Genomic DNA, 26,400 nt, shown 5'->3' with positions numbered 1-26,400 from the left:
GATGGTGAGAGGGTCTCTGGCTGGGACCAATGGGAGTTGGAGTCCAGAAATACCCAGAGGTCCACAGATGGTCCCCATCCCTGTCTTGGTCATAATACTAAGCCAAACCTTAGCTTAGTTCTAGGTAGCACAGCAGCAGCAGCAGGGCTGAGGAAAGCACCTGCATGGTTTGCTCACTTGCACTAAGCCATTTTTTTTACTTAGCACAGGTGTGGGAAACCCAATGTCGCTGAACTACAACTCCCATTGGCCATGCTTGCTGCAGTTGAAGAGAACTGTAGTTCGGCAACATCTGGAAGGCCAAATGGTCCCCCACACCTGGCTTATCGTTATGGGATGCCTGGGCCTTTGTAAATAGCAAACTGTTATGATTATGCTTTCTTTGCCAAGTAGTTTCAAGTAATATTTTGTCAGCATAGGTTTACATTTTTATGGGGGGGGGGGAGGAGCTCTACCCACCCAATGGTGGCACAACACACAGTTGTGGTTTTGATTGAGTAACTTCCAGTGGTGAATTTAGTAACAGCAAACCCACAGGGGGAGGGAGGATAATTTGCACATAGATAGGTTATGTTGTTTTCCTGCTTTCGCTTCCCTCAGTCGCAGTAACGAGCTAACCACAAATTGACAAAAACATCCCGGGTTTTATTTTGGTTGGTTTATTTCAATCTCCCCCGGAAGTGTCCCAAATCCTCTCCAGTTGGGACACAGCCCCTTTCTCTGCTCCACAGTTGGGGGCAGCAACACTGTGGTCGCTGCGAACCACAGGACAGGAGAGTGCTTTCATGCTTGGATCCTGCTTGCAGGTTTCTCACAAGCACTTTGTTTGCCATTGTGAGACCCGGATGCTGGACTATAGATGGGCCACTGGCCTGATCTAATGGCCTCGCCTTGTTTGGCACATTATTAAAACTGTGGAATTAGCTGCCACAAGACGCAGCGACGGCAGCCGATTTGCGTGGCTTTAAAAGAGCATTCGACAAACTCACAGAGGCTCTTCTCATGCCCCTACATGTTCTCATAGGGTGGCTCAGACACCATAACCCACCAAACGCGGCCTGTCCTCTGACAGCTGCCTTGCTTGCCTTCATCTAGGCCAGAGGGTGGCCCTACCTGGGTCAGTTTCCTTCTTTTCCCAAGTCTTCGCACTCCCCTTGCAGACCTCAGCAGCGAGGAAGAAGATGGGGGGCAAACCAGAGTTCATAGAATCATAGGATGATAGAGTTGGAAGGGACCCGAGGGTCATCTAGTCCAACCCCCTGCAATGCGGGAATCGAACCCACGACCCTGAGTTCAAGAGTCTCGTGCTCTACCTCCTGAGCTGTCCCAGGAGCTAGTTGGCTCCTCTTGTCATGGGCTCTGCCTCCTGTGTGGTCTTATTGACTTCTGCCACACCCTTCCCAATGGGTGCCAGCCACCGCAGGTCAAATGTGATAAAATGAAGCAGCAGAGCGGCTCGTGTTGGACCTCAAGACCAAAGTCCAGGGCTCCACAGCCAGCAGGGCCCAAGCAAGTGGCTACCCAGAGAGCAGCAGGTGCTGCAGACAGTTGCAAACAGGCCCCTTGTTAGCAGCCTCGATCATCAGGGATGTGCTGGTCTCCCAAAGCTATTGCTCATTTCCAGAGCATATTCCTGCCCCTCATTCCCTCTTTCTTTTCTGCACACCAGCAGCTTTTGAGGTGACCTTTTAAACCATAATAAATGCTGTTCGTCACCTCAAAATGTTGATGTGGCAGGGGGAGTAGGAGGAATCTGTTAACAATGGAAATATGGCATTCTGCTCATGAGAAACTAATGCAGGCTAAGGCTTTCAGTGACGCATTGATGGATACCTGTTGTGAGGGAAGGAGGAATATCTGCCCTCTTAAAAAAATGCCTCCAAACTTCCTCAGTTGTTCCCAGATTTCAAACTTCACACCAGCATTTCAAAATGGCCTCCGTTATCACCACTTACATTCCAGTGGTTAGACAAGGCCGCAGCCTTGCTGATAACGTTTCCATGGCATCTCAGTGAGGTCCTGATTACTTATCTAAAGGTAAATGTAAATGAGCCCGCCAGTCTGGGAGGTACAGGAAGACTGTCTAATTAAACCCACTGTCAAAACTATCTGCTGACGGGGTCTGCAGGGATTTAACCAGGATTCATGAGTGCAGGCTGGGGCCTGGCATAGTAAGCTAGCAGCCAGCAACCTTCGGCTTCTCTCCAATTTCCCATTTTTGCTATTCTCTACAGCTTCTCCGAAATTAAAAATTGGTGTGTGCGAGCTTGCTTTTTTCCTCCTCTCTCCCAGCACATTTTCCTTTTGTGTCATGTCTCTTAGATTATGAGCTTGAGGGCACAGCAATTTTTGGCTCCTCTCCATGCCTACTGTTCATTCCAGCTACCTCCTTGACTCTCATGATAAGCAAACCCACATATTGTGGGTTTGATCTGCTTCTCTCTGGGTACAGAATCTGGGTTGCTTTGCTGCATAAAGTTAACATCCTGCCCCTTTCCCCAAGTTTAGGCAGCCCTGATGATGATGACATCGCTCCTCAAGGAGTCATCCCAGGTCAAGTCGCTTTAGGCTGTGTATACACCATACATTTAAAGTGCATTCCTTCCATCCACCTCAAGAATACTGGGAACTGTATTTTTTTTTATAAATATTTATTAGAGTTTTCAATTTTATACAAACAAAAAAGAAAAAGAAAAAAATATTAAAAACAAATCAATTTCAATACCAATTTTCAATAACATATTTCCTTGACTTCCTCATACCTCCCCTTCTTGTTTTCTAGTTCAAATTGTTTATCCAGCAAATCCTAAGCTCTTAACATTCCATTTAACTAACACCTTATTTTCCAATCAACTTCTTAAATTTTGTAACTTAAACAATATTTGTACCAATTCTTTTTACCATAACAGCTAGAGACCACATAAATTCAATCCAGCATCTTTCAAAGTTCATTAACTTTGCAATGTTTCTGTAAATAGTCCTTAAATTTCTTCCAATCTTCTTCTGCCGACTCTTCTCCCTGGTCGCGGATTCTGCCAGTCATTTCTGCCAGTCCCATACAGTCAATCAACTTCATCTGCCATTCTTCCAGAGTGGGTAGATCTTGCGTCTTCCAGTGCTTTGCTATAAGTATTCTTGCTGCCGTTGTAGCATACATAAAAAAGTTCTATCCTTCTTTGGCACCAAATGGCCGACTATGCCCAAGAGAAGAGCCTCTGGTTTCTTCAAGAAGGTATATTTAAATACCTTTTTCATTTCATTATAAATCATCTCCCAGAAGGCCTTAATCTTTGGGCACGAATACTGGGAACTGTAGTTTAAGGGCGCCAGGGACTGTAGCTCTGGGTTTTATTTGGTTTTATTCAGAGCCGATGCACTGGAATTAATGCACCCAAGTTAATCCTGCCCATTGTTCACTATGGGTGTGATCTGAGTAGGACTAACATAGGGGGAACCCTTTGTAAGGTGTAAACTACAATTCCCAGGATTCTTTGTGCCAAGTGGTTGTTATCCTGTGCTTAATTTTAAAGCGACAATCCCATTACTTTGGATGTCTAAGGGCTCCGTCTGTGGTGATCACTTGAGCTCTGTACATGGCCAGTGACAGTCTCACTTATTATCATTGTGCCACATGTTCCAGAGCTAAGCTTTGCTGGGGTGGGTGGGTAAATAAATCAAATCTGGCTTTCTAACTATGAAAAACCCTTGCCAGAGAGAACCTGCTTGTCAATCAAAGAGAGCAGAAAGAGCAGGAAAGGAGGAGACATTAAACACGATGTCCCCAGGTGCTCCTTTGCCAACTCCTTGTCATTCCTTTCAGAGCTGAATCATATTTTATTTTCTCCCTCCTGATTTTTCATTTTATTCCTTTTTTATTGCATGTTTCCGCACACTTTGCAGATGGTAAAAATAACCCCACATTTGGAACATGGGTTTTGGCTAAGCTCAAAGGCACTCCCAGGACCACTCAGCACTGCAGAGAGCAAACAAACAAAAAGCCTGGCATATATTTTGCAGACTTAGCAATGCAGAGCCACTCCATGCAGAAACACACACAGGCAATTTCCACTCCGATCCGAATACACCAGCCGCTTCAGTCCAGTCCTCTGAGCAAAGCAAGATAAAAACCCAACATCTCCAAGGAGAGCCTGAATTCTTCTTTGAGCTAGTTAACTCGGCTTCTTCAGAGTCTATTGTACTGGCACAGTGGGTTGCAGTTGTTGCTCCAATAATAAATAATCATCATCAGTGCTTTTTTCTGGGGGCACTCAAGGGTACGTAGTACAGGCACCTCTTTTCTAAAAAGCGCTGGTAAGAGTCTAGGCCAGCCTTTCTCAACCTTGGGTACCCAGATTTTGTTGAACTACAACTCCCATCACCCCTAGCTAGCAAGGCCAGAGCTGAGGGATGATGGGAGTTGTAGTCCAACAACATCTGGGGACCCAAGGTTGAGAAAGGCTGCTCTAGGCCTTTTCCCCCAGGAGTCTATTCCATAGCTCTACCCTTGGGAAGTGAAATGGAGGGTGGGGGGCAACCCAGTTCTTCCCAGCAGGCTAACTTTCTATTGCATTTCAGCCTTCAGCAACCTCGTGCCCTCGTGACGTTCTGGACTACAACTCCCATCATGCCCTAGTGCACATGCTCTTGCAGTGTGCTACTTGCCAACATGCTGCAGCCCTTCTTGCCTTACGCCATCTTAGGGTCCTGCTCACTTCCTATTGACAGCAAAGCTAGTCCCCCAGGCATTTGGGCACTGGCAAACCTGAAAAGCCTTGTGACCTTGTCACTCTCCCAGCACAAATGCAAAACTGGCTGTGGTCTAGTGCCCCCCACCCAGCCATTGCCTCTGAATCCAGTGTCTAGCTCCCAAATTAATTAATTGCTTCATTAAACTTAACACCAGCTGCTTCGTAATGGGCACTGCGCCCCATGCATTTTGGAGGGAGTTTTGCAAGTAGGCCAGCTCATTGCAGTGTTTATAATCATTATTTTGACTGCATGTACTGCAACAGCTTCCAGCCACTGTTCTCAAGAAACTCAAGCAGTTGGGTCTCTTGATAGCTGGCAGGGATGCAAAGGGATAGAAATCTACCTCTACCTCCTCCCGCCCCCCAAGCAAAGGATTGTTTTCACCCTAGCACTCAGGCTGCCATGGTTCTCCCTTCAGCGTGATTCGTGCTTCACAGCTCTGAAGTTCCCGTTTTGCAGCCAGTTCCTGCTAACTGGATGCAGCTGCTTCATCTCCTCTTCCACGAGAATAAAGGGAAGTAACAGGCAGATCGCAGAGACAATCCCAAGAGCTGGGCTCAAAGGCCTTCCTAGAAATCGCGGCACCCTCCCAGCTCACCACCAATCTATTATACAGAACTTTGGCGAGATCATACTTTGAATAATGTGTTGTATTCCATTGCTTCAACTAAAATGGCAGTGCAGAACCGGAAAAGGTGCCCGAAACGATAAAAGAGTTGGAGCTAAACATTTAGAAAGGCAAGTAAACTGAGATAGGATTATGGGGTGGTGAAATGGGGATATAGTGAGATGCTTTTCTTCCTTGCTCATACCTCTAGAATTTGGGGAGATCCAGTGAACCAGAGTGCTAGGAAGATGCATGTGACAAAAGAAATTCATGTCTACTAGCCATGATGCCGACTGTCTCGCCAGAGTACTGCATGCTCTAGTTATCTCCCGCTTGGACTACTGCAATGCGTTCTACGTGGGGCTACCTTTGAAGGTGACCCGGAAACTACAACTAACCCAGAATGTGGCAGATAGACTGTTGACTGGGGGCAGCCGCCAAGACCACATAACACCGGTCTTGAAAGACCTACATTGGCTCCCAATAAGTTTCTGAGCACAATTCAAAGTGTTGGTGTTGACCTTTAAAGCCCTAAATGGCCTCGGCCCAGTATACCTGAAGGAGCGTCTCCACCCCCATCGTTTTGCCCGGACGCCGAGGTCCAGCGCTGAGGGCCTTCTGGCGGTTCCCTCATTGCGAGAAGCCAAGCTACAGGGAACCAGGCAGAGGGCCTTCTCGGTAGTGGTGCCCACCCTGTGGAACGCCCTCCCATCAGATGTCAAAGAGATAAACAACTACCTGACATTCAGAAGACATCTTAAGGCAGCCCTGTTCAGGGAAGTTTTTAATGTGTGACATCTTAGTGTATTTTTGGTCTTTGTGGAAGCTGCCCAGAGTTGCTGGGGAAACCCAGCAAGATGGGCGGGGTACAAATCATAAATTATTATTATGACAGCTACTGTCTCTCTTCACTGTTGGGAGCCAGAAATGTTAGGCAACAGCCCTCCTAACATTTCAATGGCCAGTTGGGAGTTGTCGGTTCAGCAAAGGTTCCCCCACACCAGATTTAGATGGAAAAGGAAGTCAGCAAACATATTCCTTAGCTTTCTTCTCTGTCATTCCCATTTCCAAACTCAAGATGCAGCTCACACGAAACAAACAAACCAGCTTTTCAAAACTCTGTAGGGTGGTGTATTTTTTTTGTAACAACTTTTTAATACAAAAAAAGAAGAAATATATATAATCAGGCATTTTATGCAATGCATACATTCTTTGTATCTGCAAGTCCAGATGAACAGAAGGCAAAAGCATATGAAAACAAGAATGGTTTCATGTCTTTGGTAGTTCACCCAGTTATCACCCCCTTTAAATGACAAAGGTTGACTGAAGTGTTGGGGGGGGGTGGAGGGTGGGAACCCTGAGCCTGTGAAGAAGTCACATCTGATAGAGAAGTTGCCAGGATTTAATACAGTAGCTGGATTTCAAAGGTTTAAGGACCCCCAAGCGATCCTGGACACTCACCATTCAATTTGTGGCAAAATTAAGGCCTCCCTGAAGATGACACGTGTCTGGTAAATCAAGCTTTCTTCCTCTCCCGTGCTGTGGGCCTCAAGGAAATTCACTCCTTCTGCTACACAAGATGTACACAACCCAGGGCCCCATTTTGAGAGCCCCCTGCCAAAAATGCACAACATACAGAAGCCACTAAATTCTGTTTTCCTATCCCTGAGCCACAAACACCACTCTATACACAGCACCAATACAGCTTGTGGCTCCAGAATCTATATATATCTGTGTGTGTTTGTGTGCACGCGTATATATGTATCATACACACACAAACACATATGCCTATATACATGCTATATTCTACATTAAGAAAGCAATCACAAATGATATACACGGGTAATACATAGCAGCTAACATCTAATTATTTACAGATTTTCACAGTTAGAATTTCTTTAGAAAAGTCTGGCACTTTCAGAAACACCTCTACTGATCTTCTCCATAAATACCGTCTTTAAGGAAACTCCCCTTCTTTATTCTTAAGGAAAAATAACGACCGAAACATGTGAAGCGTTCAGCTCAAAAAGGCTTACAAAAAGCTTGAGGTTCTCTTTCGCCCACGTGCCAGACAGACTGCTCTCCTCCTCCCCTTTTCCAATTTACTTTCTAAATCCGGTAGGAAAGGAAAGCCACGATTGTGGGAGGGACAGGCAGATTCTGCACCTGGCTGGTGGGCATCACTCGGCGGATGGCCATGCGGCACAAGTGCTGGAGGCTGGCAACACGCCTGGGAGTGGCCCAGAAGTACACACTTCCGTCTTGCGTCCTGCAGGCAAAAGCAAAATAAAACATGGAAGTCGGTTAGGCTCCCCCAACGCCCCATGTGATTCAATCCTCATCATCCCTGGCTAGCAGGACAAGTGGTTAGAGATGAGGGAAACTGCAGTTCAAAAACAGCTGAAGTTTGGGAAACACTGGTCTAGAACCAGCCCTGCCAACCTGCTGCCCCATGTCCAACAACATACGTAGGCAAACTAAGGCCCGGGGGCCGGATCCAGCCCAATTGCCTTCTGAATCCGGACCGCGGACGTTCCAGGAATCAGCGTGTTTTTACATAGTAGAATGTGCACTTTTATTTTAAAATGCATCCCTGGGTTATTTGTGGGGCATAGGAATTCATTCCCCCCCAAAAAAATATAGTCCGGCCCCCCACAAGGGAGAGTGGACCGGCCCCCTGCTGAAAAAGTTTGCTGGCCCCTGTCCAACAACATCTGGATGGTGTGCCAGATTGACAATAGCTGTAGACAATTTGAGTGGGGTCAAAAGGTTCTCTTCCTTCAACAGAAAAAAAGCCCTTCCGTCAGGAGGAGGAACCTTTCCAGATCAAAACCATTTACTGCCCTCAAAGGCTCACACATTTCTTTACTTGAGGATTATCTATCAAGCAGCATTGATGGCGACTGCTTTAAGTAGTTACTTCCAAGCAGCAACTAGAGAAACAGGCCCCAGTGCATATATTTATATATAAATAACACCAGAGAGGTTTTCTTTTAAAATATCCACTTGGCTTTTAAGAAACTACCTTGCCAGTGGAGTATGCATGTTTTGCGGTTGTTATTATTATTATTACTTTGAGGTTTGCTTACCCAGCAGCTAAAACACTGCCATCAGTAGAAAAGGCACAGCAAAGCCCGTTGTTCAGAGGTGCAACCTGGACGGGGTGGTCTTCGTCAATTCTCCAGAACCGCACCATCCTGAAAAGAGAGCAAACAGGTTAAGTTGACAGCCTCTGTTTTATCATCACTGCTAAACTTTATGCTTAATTTGAGCAACAGCTGGAAGCTGACGCAGCTCCGTTGGTTGCTGAAGACATCTAGGGAGGAAGGGAGGGACGATGAAGATGAGCAAATTAACAAAGCCGTCTCACTGCAGCGCCAGCAAGAGGATCAGGGACTGATGCGAGGCCTAAGGCGACATGCACATTCTAGCCGTTGGTCCAAAATAAATCCAGGGCATTCCGGACTGAAAACTGAAGGTCCTGGTGGTTTGCAAGTGCCGCAGCAAAGAGCTGATGCTGCACGGTTGGCTGACAGCCCAAGCAGTTAGCTGGGAACTGTACAGGCCCTTCAATCATATGTGATGCAGGCAATACAAAACTGGATCACTTCCCCCCACCCTTTTAATCTTTTAAATGGTGGGATTTTGATCTGGGAATACTCAACCCAAGCATGACCTCACTGGCAGGGCCTTAGGAAAGCCACAAGGTTTAGGATGCCTTCAATCCATTTCTAAGGAAGAATAGTTAATCCCTGGCCTATGGGATGGATAAGCACCCCTGTATCCACCCAACCTGCTGATTTTGGCACCAGCGAGGAAAAGGAATGGGGGAGGTAAGATTTTCCTCCTCCTCGATCCTCACCGATTATGTGTAAAGAGGTGGGTTGGGGATGATGACACCCACCCCCTGGATCTGCATGGATCAGGTGAGGAAGAACTGTGTGTCCTGAGTGACTGAATCCACTGCAAGTGAGCAAGCCCATGGTTAATGTCATATAACGGAAGGCAATGTAGGGATCCCCTAAATGCAGTCTGAAATGGTATATACCACGATACAGCCCCGGTATTCTTCCTCCTCATTCTGCCACGTGTCAGAGCAATACTCTCCCTCCCCGTTGCTCAAGGAAATTCAGACCAAAGGTCTAAATACCTCAATGATAAAATGTGTCAGGTCTCCAGGAATGTTGCAGAAAGGTTTTAGAAGGAAGCTTGCTTGCGCAAGTGAGCCCGCTCCTGTGTCTTGTGACAGGGTACTTTTCAGCAACCCCTCGACAAAGGTGCCAGAAAGTCACATGCCCAGCTGTCAGATTGTCTCCTGTTGCATAATGACCGTTTACATAGGAGCCTGTTCTAACCTGCCAGGCGACTGTGCAATACTGAGAAACTCTGCTCAATTAACTTCAGATGAAGTCGTGACTCTAGCTTCTGCCCCAGCTTCTTTCTTGCTGCGGGCTTTATGTGGCTGAGCAGACAATCTGAGGTTCCATGGCTCTTATTTATCTGCCCACGAGTTATTACAGACACCACTCTTCCCAATTTGTGACCTCCCTCCAGGTATTCTGAGCTGCTACTTCCATTACCCTGATCGCTGGGCCAAGTCAGCTGAGGATTCCATAATCACCAGCAAGGCAACACCACCTAATCATTCTAATTTGAGTTTAAAGTTTCATCTTCTCTCCTGCTGACTGTGCTGTTTCATTGTGCAGCTCATCTGATTATTGCATTCAACTGCGTTTTAAAATTGTGTGCTTGTGGGGCGCTTTGAAGACCCTCGGGTTGCGTAGGTAAATAATTCTGGCTGATTTCCCCTTATCTGCCTAATTCAAGCGCCGGTCATCTGCGAGGGGGAAAGCTTCCCTCACCCTCAAAGACACTGCACAAAAGTTCATTTCCCAGCCAGCAAGAACCAGCGGAACCAAGCCGTGCTTTGCCATACTTACTTATCATCGGCAAGACTCGCAATATGCAGTCCGTCGTGGCTAAAAGATACAGATCTGACCCAGCGGTCATTTGCTCCCCCAGCAAATATTGGAGTCGGTGCGGGAAACAGATGCCTGAGGATGAAATTAAGAACTTCGGTTCACGGGACATTTGCTCTGCGTTTAATCATTAACCAAAAGCCACTCAACAGGGCTTGCCAGGACTAAGGCTCTGTACGCTCCACGTATTTAAGGGACAAAGAATTCTGGGAATTGTAGTTGGCTAAGGGTGCTGGGAATTCTAACTCTGTGAGGGGATAAACTACAGCTCCCAGGATTCTTTGAGGGAAGCCATGCATTTGGAATGGAAGGCGGGCACACACAGTCTTCGTACATTAATGGATCTAAGTTTGAAGTTAACAGATCTAAGTTACTCATGTCCTTTAATTTCAATGGGTCTGCTCCCAAGAAAGACTAATATTAGATGCAAGTCAGTTCCACATTCTGCTCTGTTGGCCACAAACTGAACATAAGCTAGCTGACTGGGGTGGGTTTGAATATACAAACAAGCCATAGTTAAGCCAAGAAAACCATGGCTTGCTTGCTTGCTTGCTTGCTTGCATGCGCGCGCACACACACACACACGTATACATACATACATGCGCACACACACGTACAGGCATGAAGGTATGTCAACTGCTTTGAGGAGTTAAAACACACACACAAAAACCAATCAGTGTGCAACTTTTATGAAATAAATAAAAAGTTACCAGCTTTACCCAACCTGGTGCCCTCTAGATGTTGCTGAACGTCCAACTCCCATCGTCCCTGATTTGTTGGTCATGCTAGCTGGGGCCAATGGGAGTCAAAGCATCTGGTGGGCACCAGTTGGTGAATCTTCAGTGATTAGCCGTGGTCTCTGGGGCCTCCAAGCAGAAGAGTCTTTCAAGCCTTGTACCCCGCCTGACACTCCATTCTTAACGTGTGCCAGCAGAGCGTGTTCTCTACTAGTGAACTGGGGTCCCCAAGTTTCTATTTTGCAATTCACTAATCCCTATTTCAGCAATGGCAAACCTAGACAGCATCTTAAAAAGAAGAGACATCATCTTGCCAACAAAGGTCCATACAGTATAGTTAACGCTATGGTTTTCCCAGTAGTGATGTATGGAAGTGAGAGCTGGACCATAAAGGCTGATCGCCGAAGAATTGATGCTTTTGAATTATGGTGCTGGAGGAGACTCTTGAGAGTCCCATGGACTGCAAGAAGATCAAGCCTATCCATTCTGAAGGAAATCAGCCCTGAGTGCTCACTGGAAGGACAGATCCTGAAGCTGAGGCTCCAATACTTTGGCCACCTCATGAGAAGAGAAGACTCCCTGGAAAAGACCCTGATGTTGGGAAAGATTGAGGGCACAAGGAGAAGGGGACGACAGAGGACGAGATGGCTGGACAGTGTTCTCGAAGCTACCAGCACGAGTTTGACTAAGCTTCGTGAGGCAGTGGAAGACAGGAGTGCCTGGCGTGCTCTGGTCCATGGGGTCACGAAGAGTCTGACACGACTAAACGACTAAACAACAATAACAACAATCCCTATTTCACACCTGGAAAACTGCAGTCACTTCTCTAAAGTAAGCCACTGAAAGCATTCCTGGCTGTGGTGGGACCTGAACCCAGTCCTCCCTCCCAGCCAAGCGCTGTCCGATGAACAACACCGGCCCCTGGCTTTGTCCGATTCTTCTTAACCTGGTACAAATCTAAGCAGAGGCTGCCCATGTAAAATAAAGAATGCTAACGGTGGGCAAGTTTTTAAGATTATCCCTGCGCCCACTCCATCCAAGTCACTCACCCAAACTCCATCAGAATGGCTCCAGTGTGCGGGTCCCAGACACAAACGCGGGTGTCATGAGATGCCGTAGCCAGTAAAGCTCCGTCAGGAGAAAACTCGCAGGCTACAACATCGTTGTGGTGCCCTTCCAGTTTCCGGATGAGAGTGTACTTATCCATATCCCAAAGCAACACCTGCAATCAAAGCAAGCTCATGTTATAGTGATGCCCAGGCACAGAGGAGACATTTCATCAACGTGTTCCCACCACCCCGCTCCCTGCAAAACTACATTTTCTGCTAGTTTTACTGAGGATTACAACTAAAGCCAAGCATTAAGAATTACTACAATTACGGAAAATGCTCAGTGCCATACTCAGAATTATTTAAATTAAAGCAAACATGCATATTAAGTGTTATTTATAAAAATAAGCCAAAAAATTAAAACGTTTACATCAACAGTGGTGGTTTTACTGAATCCCATGTTATTACTTTAACTGTTTTAAGTAAAAGAATATATAGATATGTATACAGTAGCTGGGTTAAGTACTAACATCCGCCCCCCCGCCCACTTTCCAATTAACTAACAAAATTTTAAGAAATATACAGACAGAAAAAAAAGTAAGGTTAACATATGGTTACTCCCGTGGAATCCCCTGTGAGTTTAAGATCACTTGTTTACAATAGGCTTGGATCGCCAACGTCAGCCTAGGAAGAGAAACAGATACTGCAAGCAAAAAAGGAATTGTCACAGCCAAACGACATGACTTTGGCAAAAAAAACCAGAAATTAAACCAAGTTTATTATATTACACATTTTAAGCTTAATTTTTTTTTAAGAAAAAGAACAAAAATAAAAATCAAGCACTGCTATTTGCCAAGATTTTTTCTAAAAAAATAATAATTAAAAAAGGTCTCAGTAATTAGCAGTTTACACAAACAGGCACGGCTTAGCACACTTCACATGCAGTTGTATACTTAATACTGTAGTCAGTAAGTTTAAGCATGTGCAGGAAAATTTAGATCTCAAAATTGCACTACAAAGTTCAGTGTAATACAATCAACAAGCTAGCAAAGGTTTGTGGCTACAAAAACAGGTTGGCATATAATTTTTAGCCTTTTTACGGAATAGAATATTTTTTGTTTTTTAAATAAATATATATTTATGTATGCAAAATTGTTGAGCCACCCTGAACTTTAGGAACAGGCAGAGATAATAAACATAAAACTGGTCCGGGGGGGTGGGGAACTAAGTCAGGGTGTAAATAAATATATTAATTAGTGACGCCACCGCTGTACTGTACTGAAACTTCGTTACTAAGTCCGTCACAGTAAGCGACGAGGGACCGGCTCAGTTTTATTAAGAGACTCCAGAATTCCATAGGAATTGGAAATATCTATTGTTAAAATTTTAAGAGGAGCCAGAGGATCTCTTTACCAACGTTAAAATAAAATAAAAAGGAAAAGAAAGGGGGAGGGGGAAGCAGAAAGTGGACATCAACCAGCACCTGCGTACGTACAGTACACCCTGCAGTCGAATGCAAGGTTACTTCGTCCTATGGTAAAGTTCGCCTCCAGCCTGGTGGCCAGAGATGCCACTGTTTCTGCCCAGCTAACACCAATGTGCGCTTGTCTGAGTGGTGCCAGCTTACCCTCAATCACACCAATATTGCTGCCACCACCTGTGACAGGGAAAGCAAGAAGCTTATGGAAAACACACAGCCTAAAAAAAAGATCAATGCATACATCTACATCTGTTCTATTTTAAAGGGCTTTACTGTTAAGTCTTTCTTATCTAGGCTTCCTTTTTTAAAATAATAATAGTAATAGTAATAATAATAATAATCACAATAGGCTTTTCTTTATATTTCTTTTTCAAATGACACTATCTCTCTGCTAACCTTCAAGCTGCTAACTTTGAAAGCCACAATTTTTACTAGCCTGGAGGATGGACAACTTGTTCGACCCCGAAGGCCGTCTCAGGGGTGGGTAGTTGATAGAGAGACGCAGCACCGGCATTTTAATCCATGTGACAAAACATTACAATTGGCGGCTGGTGAATTTATTCTGTGACATTTGATTTCGCAACTGGTGGCTCTGGGTTGTAATAAGTAAACTCAGGCCTAACTTCTGAAAAAAACGTAAATTTTATACTTTCAGAATTTCTGCCCAACATGTGGACTAGAAACTTAACTCCTAAAATGGGATTTAAGGGTTCCAGATTCCAACAAAACTCCAGTCCTCACGCTTCAGGCGATACAAGTTGTCCACCCTTCTATTACCCCTACCTGGAGTTTTCTAATGTTAAACTGAACAGAAGATACACAACTCAAATCCCAGCATGCTTATTCGAAAGTAATTCAGTGCAGGCTTGCTCTCAAATAAGCATGTCTTGGACTGCAACTTTATAGACTTAGCACTATTCTAGACTTTTATATCAGGGATGGGAACCTTCAGCCTCCCAAATGTTGTTGGGCTCTCGCCCTTAGCAGCATTGGCCATTCCTTATTCCCCCCACCCCCAAGACCAGTGGTTGGGGATGATGGGAGCTATAGCCCCACAACACCTGGGGGGGCGACAGGTGCCTTGTTCCTGCTTTATACAAAGAAGCAGCTCACTCTATGTTCTTTGACTGCCCTGTGTTGCATTTTGCAAGTACGGCAGCACAACGCAGTTTGATGCAAAACTCACTGCTCATCCTTTCCAAAGCACTGAGCTCAAGGGCAGTTTGTTGGAAACTGTCCAAGAATGACATTTTACTGTCAAGTAAGATCAGCAGCCCAGGTGTGGAAAAGTAATCTTTCAAATGAGCGTGACAGGAGCCAAGAGCCACAAAGTATTACTATAAAACTATTCCTTTCTTAAGCAAAACGTTTATGCCCTCTCTCTCTCTCTCTCTTTTAAGTCATGGAACAGATGGAGATATGCATGGCTACTTTGCAAGATTCCTCAACTTTATTGAGACTAAAAGCAATAAAAAGTTCAGCTCAGTAAATGATAACCGAACGAAAGCCTGGTGCCAATTTACTACAAATGTTTTTGTCATGCAATTCCTTAAATCATCATCATCATCATCATCCAGCATGACACAGAGCACAAGCTGGCTTTATTCTTAAGATTCCAAATAATTCTTTGCTCACAATCAAAGACAGGTTGAAGAACATGAAACTTTGATACTTACTGCTTTACTGGCCCCCACAGAGCAGAGAATGGAAGAATCTGGAGAGAAAGCACAGCTATAGACCCAGTTTGGGTGCCCTCTTAATACTTTCATCATATTTCCTGGAAAAGGGAAGGGAAGGGAATAAAGCCAGTTTAGTATCAAACACTCATATTTCACTTGAAATAATTTGAGGTGCTTCCAAGAGCTACAGCCTCACAAAGCAAAGTACAAAGGAAGCCACTGGTCCATCAAGCTCAGTGTTGTCTACATTAATACGCCAACGTTTGAGGCTGGGGACACCTGTAGATCGAGCCTTGGACATTCTGCACTCAAAGCAGATGCTCTAACCATGGTCCTTCCCCCAATAGGTACAGAAGGAAGTGCAGAAGGAAAAGAGTCACAGCAGAACACATGTACAGGTTAGTTTTGGAGATGCAAGCTTCTTTCGGAATCAGGGAAAGGCTGCCACAAAGAGGAAGATCTTCAAGGTCTGCCTAAATGCAAGAGCTGAAGACACAAGGCCACTGAAGGGAAGTCTACTGTTTCGGGAGCCACCACCAAGAAGGCTTGGTCTCTTATGCATGCCAGCCTAGCTGATCTGGCCCTTGCGGTAGAGCTAAGCTTGAAGGCAGGATTGGATGAAGGCAGTCCTTCAGATAACCTGCCAAAGCCTTAAACAGCTTGAGTCCATGATTTATCTGTGCTGCTGCTGTTGACATGTCTGTCTCAAGAGACAATGGAGGAGAGCGCCTTTGGGAGTGAAGTCAAAATGCTGGAGAGTATCTGTGCTCTACACGCACACACAAAAAAACAAAAAACAAAAAAAAAACTGCTCTATCCAAAATGAGAAACTCTAAAACCCCAGCTAGAATTCTGGTTTGCAAACAAGGATCAAGGTGCGGTTCGCAAGCCTAGTTTCTAGTCAAGAATTTAGATCTAATCTGTGCATGCTTGTCTGTAAGGACAAGTTTGGAAGGCTGGCAGATATTATAGACAGACAAATCTGGGACACTGGGAACATCTCTACAAATACCATTTGAACTTGCTGTATATAAAGAAAACAATCTCAAAACATAAAAAATACTAATGCATCATAGCTTTCCATTGCTAGACAGTAAATCATGTCCCTGTTGTTTGTTACGCCATGTAAAACATTCCTGATAACATACCATCATCCTTCAGGTCCCATACTCTTAGTGTTTTGTCTCGTGAAGCAGACACTAGTATCAGGCTGCCATCAGGGGCAAAAGTTAAGTCTCTGACAACTTCTGTATGGTCCATTAAATTAAGGAGGAGCTTTCCTGTTGGAATAAAATATTTTAAAATTAAACCTGGAAAGTCAGGAACAAAGGGCAAAAGGCTTCTTTTCTTACTGCAACTCTTGGGGGAAAGGTTAGCATTCTTCCTTCCGTATTAACATTTTAAATACTTAATATTGTTAAAAACAAACAAAACCCTTAATGTGTTACAATGGCTACATACACAACACACATTAAAAAAAACCCACCCCCCAAGAATCATGGGAACCGTAGTTTGTTAAGGACACTAGAAATTGCATATAGCTCTTTGATGGGAAAACTACAGTTCCCAAGCCTTGATGGGGGGGTGCTTTAAAGGTGCAGGGTGTACTGCAGCAGATGTGTACTTTGCAGTAACAGGGTGTTACTTTATATTTATTAATGTTTAGGGCTGTTGGGAAACAAATTACATACAGGTAAGCAGGTTTAAACACATCCACTTTGGAGTGGAAGAGCAGGATACATATCCTTTGATAAATCAAATATTGTGCCAGTCTTGTAAGTAACAGTTACCAGCCTGGAAGTATGTTTTTACTTGCTGGCTGGCAGAGGAAGGATGGTGTAATCCATTTCTCCTCTGCCCACCCACAGGCCTTCTATCAAATTCCTTGTTGTCTATGGCTACCAGGCCAGTGCTTAAATGCAAGGCTGTCTTACACAGTACTTAAATGTTTTAATACGTTATTTGTTGATCCCAAACATATTTCAGTTAAGCCAATATGCTTGCGTTATCTGCTGGATAAGCTTTTAGACTTGATGCCAGGAAAGCTTATCTTCTAAGCAGTGCAAAGATTTACTTTGAAACTCAAGGAACTTGGCAGTCTGCTTGACATTTAAACACTGTCCTATGCAGTGCATCGTTCCAATTTCCATTCTAAAGGTACAGATTTTTCACCCAGACCAGAAGCTAACTGGGTGAAAACTGCCACTGTAAAGACAGTCTCCAGCGATCAGAGAAATTCATATAAAAGGGATCAGAGATGACAACAACTAATAAAAAAGCAACCGCAACCACAAATTATCTTGCTAATGACTGGTGCAAAATGTGTGCAACGTTAAGACCAAGAATGTGTCTAGCTCAACACTTAAGCCCGTCATTTTTCGACTCTATGGATCAGATAATTATCAAGACTTTGACAGCAGAATGGGGACACCCCAAAATCAGGACTTCAAAGCACCTGCAAAGTGCTGCGAAAACAGTTTTCTTTCTCTGTTTTAGTTAAGACTTTTGATGCAATCCATTTTTCATGGGATCCTGCCAAACCGAGCATGACTTATTCCACCACCCCCATCATCTGCTCAGTTGGGCTGTGCATCCATTCTCTGCTGGGGACAGAAGTGCACAGTCAAGGCAGGATTTTGCCACATCCTCCCACTCATCAGATGATACGAGATGGAACAGCATCGTGGGCTGTCAATTTGGATACCCTGGCATGCCAAGAGTGGCCTACGGGCCAATACTTCCCCAGCCTAATCCAAGGAAAGTTCAGAGTCATTGGGGATGGGCGCAAGCACAGGCCTGTAGGCCAGGTGTGCCAAGCCACTTCATCAGTCCTGCGCCCTCTCTGCCTGTGTGGCCATTAGGCTCAGAGGGGGAAATCCTTCTGATGAAATCAAAAGGGAGGTTTTATGTCATCATGGCAGCAACCCGCCCCTTCATTTCTCAGATCCACCATCACTCCAAACCTGGAAGTTCTATTTATCTGCCACAACCCAAAGCTATTGACAGATCCACCCTCCATGAATTTGGAAATCGTCCACAGGGACAATCGGAGCCCTTTCAGGCATCAGAATCACATTTTAAGGTACCCTTCCCTGGTTCTTAGAAAGAAAGCAAACTGAATTTATTTTCTACTACCAGGACGCTGATTACCTGTATAGACATCCCATATTTTGATACGACCATTGGATAAGCCCGTTGCCAGGAGAAGCTGGTCTTGGCCGAATTTGAACCGGTGCCATTCTATATTCACACACCGGCTCTGCTTTTCAGGCACGGAAGATCCAAAGGCCAAACTCCAGACGATGTCGCCGCAATCTATGACGTGCTCGCTGGGCTTGTTTTTCTGGTCTCCATTGCTGTTCTGCCTCGAAAGTTTGGAATGGCTTAAATTGGTGAAAGTCTTTACGCCATGCAATGAACTGGGAGGGAAAAACAAGCCAATCTTTTAGAAGGAAGATGTACACACAAACGGCAACATTGATAAAACAAGTCAATATGCAGCACGCTTTCCCAACCTAATGCTTTACAGATACTTTGGACTGCAACTTCCAGCATCCCTGACCATTGAGCTGACACCAGTTGTAGCCCAAACCATCGTGTGGGGGGGCGGCTATGGATAATATTCTCTCCATGCAGAGTAGGCCAACCTACTAACGAAAACTTGTTCAATGTATGGGGGAAACTAACAAATTCCAACAGTAAAGGTTTTACTATTTCCCCATTAACTTTATGAATTGGGTCACTGCTACTGCAAGAACCAAAGCAGAGAGAGCACTGAACATGGAGGTGGGATGAACCCAGACCTCTGTCCACTGGACCACGTTAGCTTTTATGCAGCACATAAACTGTGGAACTCCCTTCCCCAGGAGGCAGTGCTGGCCACCAACTGGGTGGCTTTAAAAGAGGATGAGACAAATTCATGGAGGAGGAGAGGGCTGTCGATGGCTACTAACCACAATGGTCATGCTCTGCCTCAACACTGAGAGGCAGCAATGCTTCTGGATTCACAGAATCATAGAGCTGGAAGGGACCCCAGGGTCATCTAATCCAACCCCACCCCTGTTAGTTACCATCAAAATGAAGTATGGTTTGTACAGTCTCTACCATGGACACCTCCCTTCCTAAGGCTGGCAAGGCATGTGCATTAGCGGCCTGAGAGTAGATCCCATGGAACTTAAGAGTTAATCTGCAAAGGACTGCAAAGGACATGGGTGGCCCTTGCATGGAGAACAAGGAAGCCCAAGCAGGCTTTTCATCTGCCCTTTCAAAAAATGCACCAAATGCAATGGAACATTGGTTGCACACCGGCAACACTGAAGTAGGACTGAATTAGTGCTTTGACTTATGGGTCTTTTCTCTCTCCCTCTTTTGTTTTGGGATGTGCATCTACTTTGAATAGAGAAGATCACTAGTTCAATCCCCGGCATCTCCAGGTAGCGCTGGGAATGTTCCCAGTCTGAAAACCTGGAGTCACTGCCAATCAGTGTAGACAATACTGAACGGTATACATCAGCTCCCGATGTATCTCACCACAGCTGTGGGGAACTTGCAGCTGTCCAGCTGTTGCTGGACTACAACTCCCAGCATTCGTGATCACTGGCATGCCAGCTGGAGCCGATGAGGGTCACAGGTTTACCACTCTTCCATTCAGGTAGTTCCCTTCTTTCTCCTAGTTTACACATTGGCTGTGCTTGCACGAGGGGGTGGACTAAGCACTAATTCAGTCCTACTTCAGTCCTGCCGGTGTGCAACCAAAGGTCCGTTGCGTTTGGTGCGTTTTTTGAAAGGACACATGAAAAGCCTGCTTTTAAATTGTATACTGGCATGGAATGTGCATTTGTCAGTGCATTTTCCCATAAAACACACACTTTGCACGTAAAATATTGTGTGCGTAACTTCTGAGTACAGAAACCGCACAGCAAAATCTGAAGACGTGCAGAGTTCAACTGGGAGTTGTGTTCCAACTTGCAAGCAACTTAAATAGCACTGACCGGGTCGTTCTTCCTAAAAAGCAGACTGAACAAATTGTTTCGACACCTCTGGTTTGCATTCTATGCTTACACATGGCACGCTAAACCATGATTGAGTTGCAGCAAGCTTTAGGCTCATGCGCTCTGCCTATCCATCTGCACTGCTGAAATTACGCATCCAGAAGCTTCCACTTTTGGCCAGCTTCAGAAACCACAATTTGATGCTGTCTGGTTGGAAATTAATCTGTTTGTTATATCCGACGGCATGACAAATCACGATTAAGGGAAAACAAAAGCTTTCTCCCAGTTGCATGAGCAGGGAGGGCATGTATACACATATCACACTAAGCCATGGCTTAGCACAGGGTAATGAACCTGTGGTTTTCCCGCTACAACGCCTGTCATCCTTGATGATCAGCTGTGCTAACTGGGTTCATGAGGGTTGGAGAGTTGAAATTCTACCTTCCTTGTTGGATAATGAATGTCTGTGGCTCGCCATTGCAATTGGAGAGGGTTCGGTTGCTTTCAGGCTTCCTAGAGGGAGCTGGTTGGCCACTGTGAGAACAGCATGCTAGACTAGATGGGCAGTTGGCCTGATCTTGCAGGTTCTTTTCCTTATAGAGTTCAGCACCATCTGGAGGACCACAGACTTGCAAAACCAATTATTTTGAAATGACACAATTTGTTTTCGAGTAGAAAGCAGACCGCCTGTTAACTTTAAAAATCTGCTTTCGACACAACTGTTTCCAGAGATTTTTGTAAAGAACACACGACGAACAGAAACAAAGCTATTTTCAAAACAGGCTGTACTCACAAATTATTCAGGCACTGAGACCAAGGAACAAGTTTTACTATGCGATGGCCTTGTGACCAAGCGAAGTAGGAGCCATCTGGAGCAAAGGCAACCGTCCAGTTTTCACGCCCACACTTTTTGTCGAAAGGCGAAGCTGGGGCTAAAAGTTCTCCCACTGTCCGTGATCTTCCTAAAAAAGAGAATGCACCATTTGTAAGCGTGAACCAGAAATCCAATATGCTTCCGACTCCACTTTTTTGAACCCTTGCTACTGAATCATCGCATCAGTAGTCAACAGTGAATACGTTTTGATTTTTGATTTTTACTATTGATCCGACACAGCATTCATGTGAATGGAATTTAAGGATGACAGAGGGAGGTGACTTGTTAAAAGTCAGGAATGAAGTGCTGCTGGTTTAGTGAAAGGAAAAAAGTCAATTGAAATGGAAGGACTCATAGCATCCTAGGAGTGTGAAGGTAATCTAAACTAATCACAACTGCAGCATCTCTATAGAAGGAGGATGGGAAATGTGCAGTCCTCTAGAAGCTGTTGAACTACAACTCCCATAATTCTTACCCCACTAGCCATGCTGGTGGGGGTTGATGGGAGTTGGAGTCCAACATCTGGAGAGCCACAGGTCTCCATTCCTGCTCTTGAATACCAAGCCCACAACCAGGAACACATTAGGACCCACACTTTGAGAAGTGCTGCTTTGTAAGAGAGTTCTTGCTGGTATTTTCCACACACACACACACACACACACACACACACACAATATCAAGTCTGTCTTGACGTAGCCTAGATTTTTAAAAAGCACTTCCTGTCTTTATATGCCTGCAGATGACAAATGGAGAAGCATGTGCAGAACCTGTGCCTACACACAAGCACAAACTTCACAATAGTATCTACTAAAGGAAGCCTAGCTCTGATTCAAGAGGGTTTACGCCTGACCCTTTTCAGTAAACCAAAGAAAGGCTGGCTCCACTTACACCCACTTTAGTCTAAAAGCATTTAATTCTCTTACTATTCCCAAGCCTGAGTTTCTGTGCAGGCCAATCCTATGAACCTTTGCTCAGAAGTAATCCCCACTGTTCAGTGAGGCTTCCTACAGCACTTGACTTTTTTTTGGGGGGGGGGTCATTTCCCCCCAGAGCGCAAAACAGACTAGGTATCTATTTAGCATTCTTGAATGATGTCTAATCTGATTTACCATTGACTCATGCTATCCCATTTACAAATAGATTTGTTTCAGTGAGGGGCTGATAAATACTCAGCCGCTTGGGAGGGGGAAAGCTAATTACAAAAATAGAAACTGCCTTCATCTGACTGGCATTTTACTTCTTTAAAGTATTTCTGCTGCCCCCCCCCAAAAAAGGGTTCCCAAAGCAGGTTAGTTACATATGTCAATGAAAAGACTGACCTCCAGCTTACATATCTAAAAAAGACAAGAGGGGAAAAAGATTAGGAGTGAGGAGGAGAAAAGTAAACTCACGCTCTATTTCTTAGTTACAAGAAATAAAACAGAAAATCATAAATAAAATGTATATAGAATAAGAAATAACTTTTCCGGTTAACATCTTGTTTCCCAATTTTACAAAACAATGCATTTGCAGAAATGGAAGTCACCACTGGAAAAAACTGTAGTGGAATTATTCCCCTGCCTTACATCATCACCCAAGTATGCACAGCCTTCACTGGTTCCACAGACATTTTAAAAAGATGACACTAAAAGTAACCTATCATTTTCCTCCACTAAATGTGTACTCCCCCTGTGGACACACAGAAGTTTCTTTCACTGCAACAAGGGAGGAGGAGCTTGAGAATCCAAGTTTGCTTCTCTTTCAACCCAAATACCGCACTACAAACAGAACATAAAACAGATGAAAATGAAGATAAAAGGGAGCTTGTTTTCAGTTAATACAGGGTCAGTAATCCCTTAGGGCAGGGTAAATGAACATTACAGGCAAGGTAACTCATTCCCCACTGAGCTCCACTTGCATATGTAAATGGAGGAGGGGGAGAGGGGGCTGTGTACATGAGAAACTCAGCATACATAATGGCAGCAGTGCTAGCCATGCCCAAAAAGGCAATAAGCAAGCAAACCCTAAAGCTGAAAACCTACCCTTATTAGGTGACCCATAGGTCTCTTTAAAAAAAAAGGGGGGAAAGACATGGTAAAAAAAATAATCCACATTTTAAGTGCATTGCAAATTAGCAAGCGAGATAATTTGGGCATCTTGTATTACCAGCAAGAATTTCTCCTCCATTTCTTTCACTTATTTGGGATGAGTGAAGGGGTGGAAGGTTCCAGGCTGACACCCCACCCCACCCGCAAAAAAGGAGGGAAAAAGCAGGGAAGGGAGAAGAAAAAATTCACCTGACACGCAGCAGTTCTGACTCAGTTCTGACTCGTAACACAACTTCCAATCAGAGTCACTCACACTGCAAGCCCGTGCAGATGTACAACTAACTGCAAAAGAATTTCAATGCGGAACAGACTTGTTCCTCTTTTGGGCTTTGAAATACTCCCCTAACTGCTCGGTCAAACCAGAAGGAAATTGCATGCAAGCAATTTACATTACAGTCCTGCTCTCTATGCTTTGTTTAAAAAATCATTTTGCAACTTTCTGTACTCTCACAGCCACTGAAATCATTGAAGGAATTGTTTCAAATCTCTATAACCAGATTCCGCCCCCCCCCCAAAGTCACCACTAGATCCTTCCTCAGTGTCTCACAAAAAAGCACCTCTCATTCTGAGGAAACAAGAGCTTCCTTGAGGTTATCCCACCAGCCAAAATGTGTGCGCTGTTTTATTCCTCGTTATCAGAGATGATTATCACAGGCTACACCCAGTATATCGTTTTATAATCTTCTGGAAAGTTTTGAGCAGTCTACACACAAAACATGCACCTGGATAAAACGCAATGGCACCTCCCTAAGCTGGAGACCGTACAAGTGACAATAAAGTATTTCAATTTCAACTCCTGCACACCAGGAAGTGGGGAGCCTGAAGCCCAACAAAAGGTTAGGGGTTCCCAACTCCCCTCAGCCCTAGAGATAAGAGAAGTTGGGGCTGGGCTACAGGATCCCCACTCTTGATTATAAACCCAGTCGCTTGCCCACAGCTAGCTTCTGTCTCAGATTTAGCAGCACTTGTTTTTCTATTTTGCCTGTCACCCTCCTGCTCTCCTAAAGTTCTTTAGGCTGCTCTATCACCACTGCCCAGCCCCAACCACACCCAACCGGATCCACTTTATAATCTACTTCTCTAGTGCTATGTCAAATGCTTCTATGCTGCCTCCAACTGCAACAGCCATACCCACCACACAACTCTCAAATTACAGAGGAGTGAAAAGGTTGAGGGGAAACCCAGCACCCTTAAGCTACTGTTTTTAGAAGGCCGTAGGAAGGAGGGGGTCACAAGTAATTAAAATTGGAACATGCCACGGGGGGGGGGGGCTGAGGCTTATGGATTTCATTGGGCTCTGTCCAATTCAGTTCTACTCAGAAGAGACCCATTGAAATCAAGTCAGCCATGCCCATTAACTTAAATGAGTCTACTCTTACGTAGGACTAACAAAGCAGCGTGCGAGAGCCTGCCCTGTAACTGTCTCCCCTATAATTTCCTTAATGGCATTCATAACTTGCTAAACCCGTCCCAAAAGACAAAACAAAAGCAAGGTGTACATAATTTAGCACACCAAATCACACTGCTATTAATAGCACGCCGCCATGATTACATCCCCAACAACCAAGATGCTCTCCTTCAATCCCACGTTTTTTTTCCAGCAGCCCTCGTTTCCTCCTATTTTGGGCCTATTCCAAGCTTAAGCCACATATGCAAAACTGTACACGCGCGGGCATAAGCAACTTCCAACGAATTGTGCAGAAAGGCAACAGGAACGACGTGCTCGTTTTATTTTGTATAAGGAAAATCATTTGCTCGCAAGCCAGTTTTATGCATGTTCCCGTACCCCTCCCTTTACTAATGTTTTACTTGATCCCTTGCAAACCTGGGGTTGCATCCAACGTTAGCTTTACTCGCCGCAGATCCCTCGAAACCAAGTGACCCGATTCCGATATGCCCATTCATTTCAATGGGTCTACTCCGAGTAAGGAATCGCGCTGGATGCAACCCACTTAAGAGCAGAGTTCTATCCCCACTTAAGAGCAGAGTCCTATCGCATCTTTCTAAGCAAGCCCTGCAATTCGGCTGCCAACGAGCGTTTTCACGCAGCACGAGGCATAGCCAACGCCTCTGAGCCATCTTCCTCCCCTCCTTTGCCACCTTTTCGATCGTTTTATTATTAGCGTTATTAATAAACATAATCAGCAATAAGCAATCCCTTTTCCCTTCTCCGCGGAAGGGGGCGCCTCTCACCAATGAGCTTCTCGTTAACACTCGGGGGAAAGCTGGCCATCTACGGAGCCGCCCTTCAGACCGGCTCTGAACAAAGAATGAAAAAAGGAGCAAAGGGAACGAAAGACTCCGAATGCTTCCCAGCAACCTTCCGCTGCGCCGCAAGAGCTAAAGACTGAGACAAAATGGCCGCCGCGGGAAGGTTTATAAAGGAGGGGCGTGGCCGCGGAGGGGCTTCAAGCCACGCCCCTTACGTAAGAGTCGCGGATTGGGTAAGGGAAAGGGAGGGAATCCGTTTAGAGGTCTGTTCTTCCGAAATAGAACGGGCCCTCCTCAATGGAATAAGCTAGCTCTTGGGCGAGACCATTCTGCGGAAGGGGGCAAAGGAACTGTTAAAAGCCGAGGTGGCTCATGTTAGAGCTAGTGGTTCCAAAACTTGTGCGTGTGTGTGTAAATATATATATGTAATATATTATTATTATATATAATATATAATATTATTTTCTGGCACTTAAAAGAATTTGGGGAGCTCCCTGATTCTTTTAAGTGCCAGAAAATCATAATCGTAATCATAATATTTTATTCCCCAGCAACTCTGGGCTGCTCCCAGCAGAATATGAAAAACACGATAAAACATCAAAGATTAAAAATGTGCAGTTCCTCCACCTGTAAATGTTTAAGGATTAAGAGCATAAGGGCAGCCATGTTGGGTCAGGCCAAAGGCCTAACTAAGTTGAGCATCCTGCTAGCTGCAGTGGCCAACCCTGGAGAAATGCAGAAGCAGAAGGCGAAAGAAAATACCCTCCCATGTTGTTAATCTTAAGAAAATGGTGTGCAATGGTACAGTGCCAATGAACAGAGAATTTCCATAAAGCCATCAAGATCCTGTTAATAACTCCCTTTTGAAGGAATCTAGGACTTGTCCACCTTGCTCTTGTCCTGTGTGTAAAAAGCACAGGTCTGAGTAATTTTCCCCCTTGCCCCACTCCTTCCCAA

General features: G+C 44.9%; 2 protein-coding genes across 4 annotated transcripts in view; both read right to left on the bottom strand.

Moving 5' to 3' along the window:
- EVI2A (ecotropic viral integration site 2A) overlaps positions 1-26,400 on the bottom strand; it is a 234,222-nt gene that overhangs the window by 80,181 nt on the left and 127,641 nt on the right. The window lies entirely within an intron of this gene.
- Positions 6,491-25,599, bottom strand: WSB1 (WD repeat and SOCS box containing 1). Its single transcript, XM_083587870.1, has 9 exons — positions 25,426-25,599; positions 21,065-21,233; positions 18,431-18,699; positions 16,429-16,560; positions 15,278-15,378; positions 12,122-12,294; positions 10,297-10,410; positions 8,446-8,553; positions 6,491-7,625 (listed from the first exon to the last, which is right to left on the bottom strand). The coding sequence occupies exons 1-9, from the start codon at positions 25,463-25,465 to the stop codon at positions 7,466-7,468; spliced, it is 1,266 nt and encodes a 421-aa protein (XP_083443996.1). The 5' UTR covers positions 25,466-25,599; the 3' UTR covers positions 6,491-7,465.

The sequence above is a fragment of the Podarcis filfolensis genome (genome assembly GCF_964270895.1).
Source record: "Podarcis filfolensis genome assembly, chromosome: 15".
Lineage (NCBI taxonomy): Eukaryota > Metazoa > Chordata > Lepidosauria > Squamata > Lacertidae > Podarcis > Podarcis filfolensis.
The sequence above is the reverse complement of the archived record's forward strand: the minus strand, read 5'-3'. Positions and strand labels throughout refer to the sequence as shown.

Bases quoted from the DNA above. Each gene is read 5' to 3' on its own strand.
- WSB1 (XM_083587870.1), bottom strand. From the start codon at position 25,465: ATGGCCAGCTTTCCCCCGAGTGTTAACGAGAAGCTCATTG. The intron at 18,700-21,064 runs GTGAGTACAGCC...TTTCCCTCCCAG, and splicing joins TCTCAGTGCCTGAATAATTT to TTCATTGCATGGCGTAAAGA. The intron at 7,626-8,445 runs GTAAGCAAACCT...TTTTGCCTGCAG, and splicing joins GGCAGTGTTTTAGCTGCTGG to GACGCAAGACGGAAGTGTGT.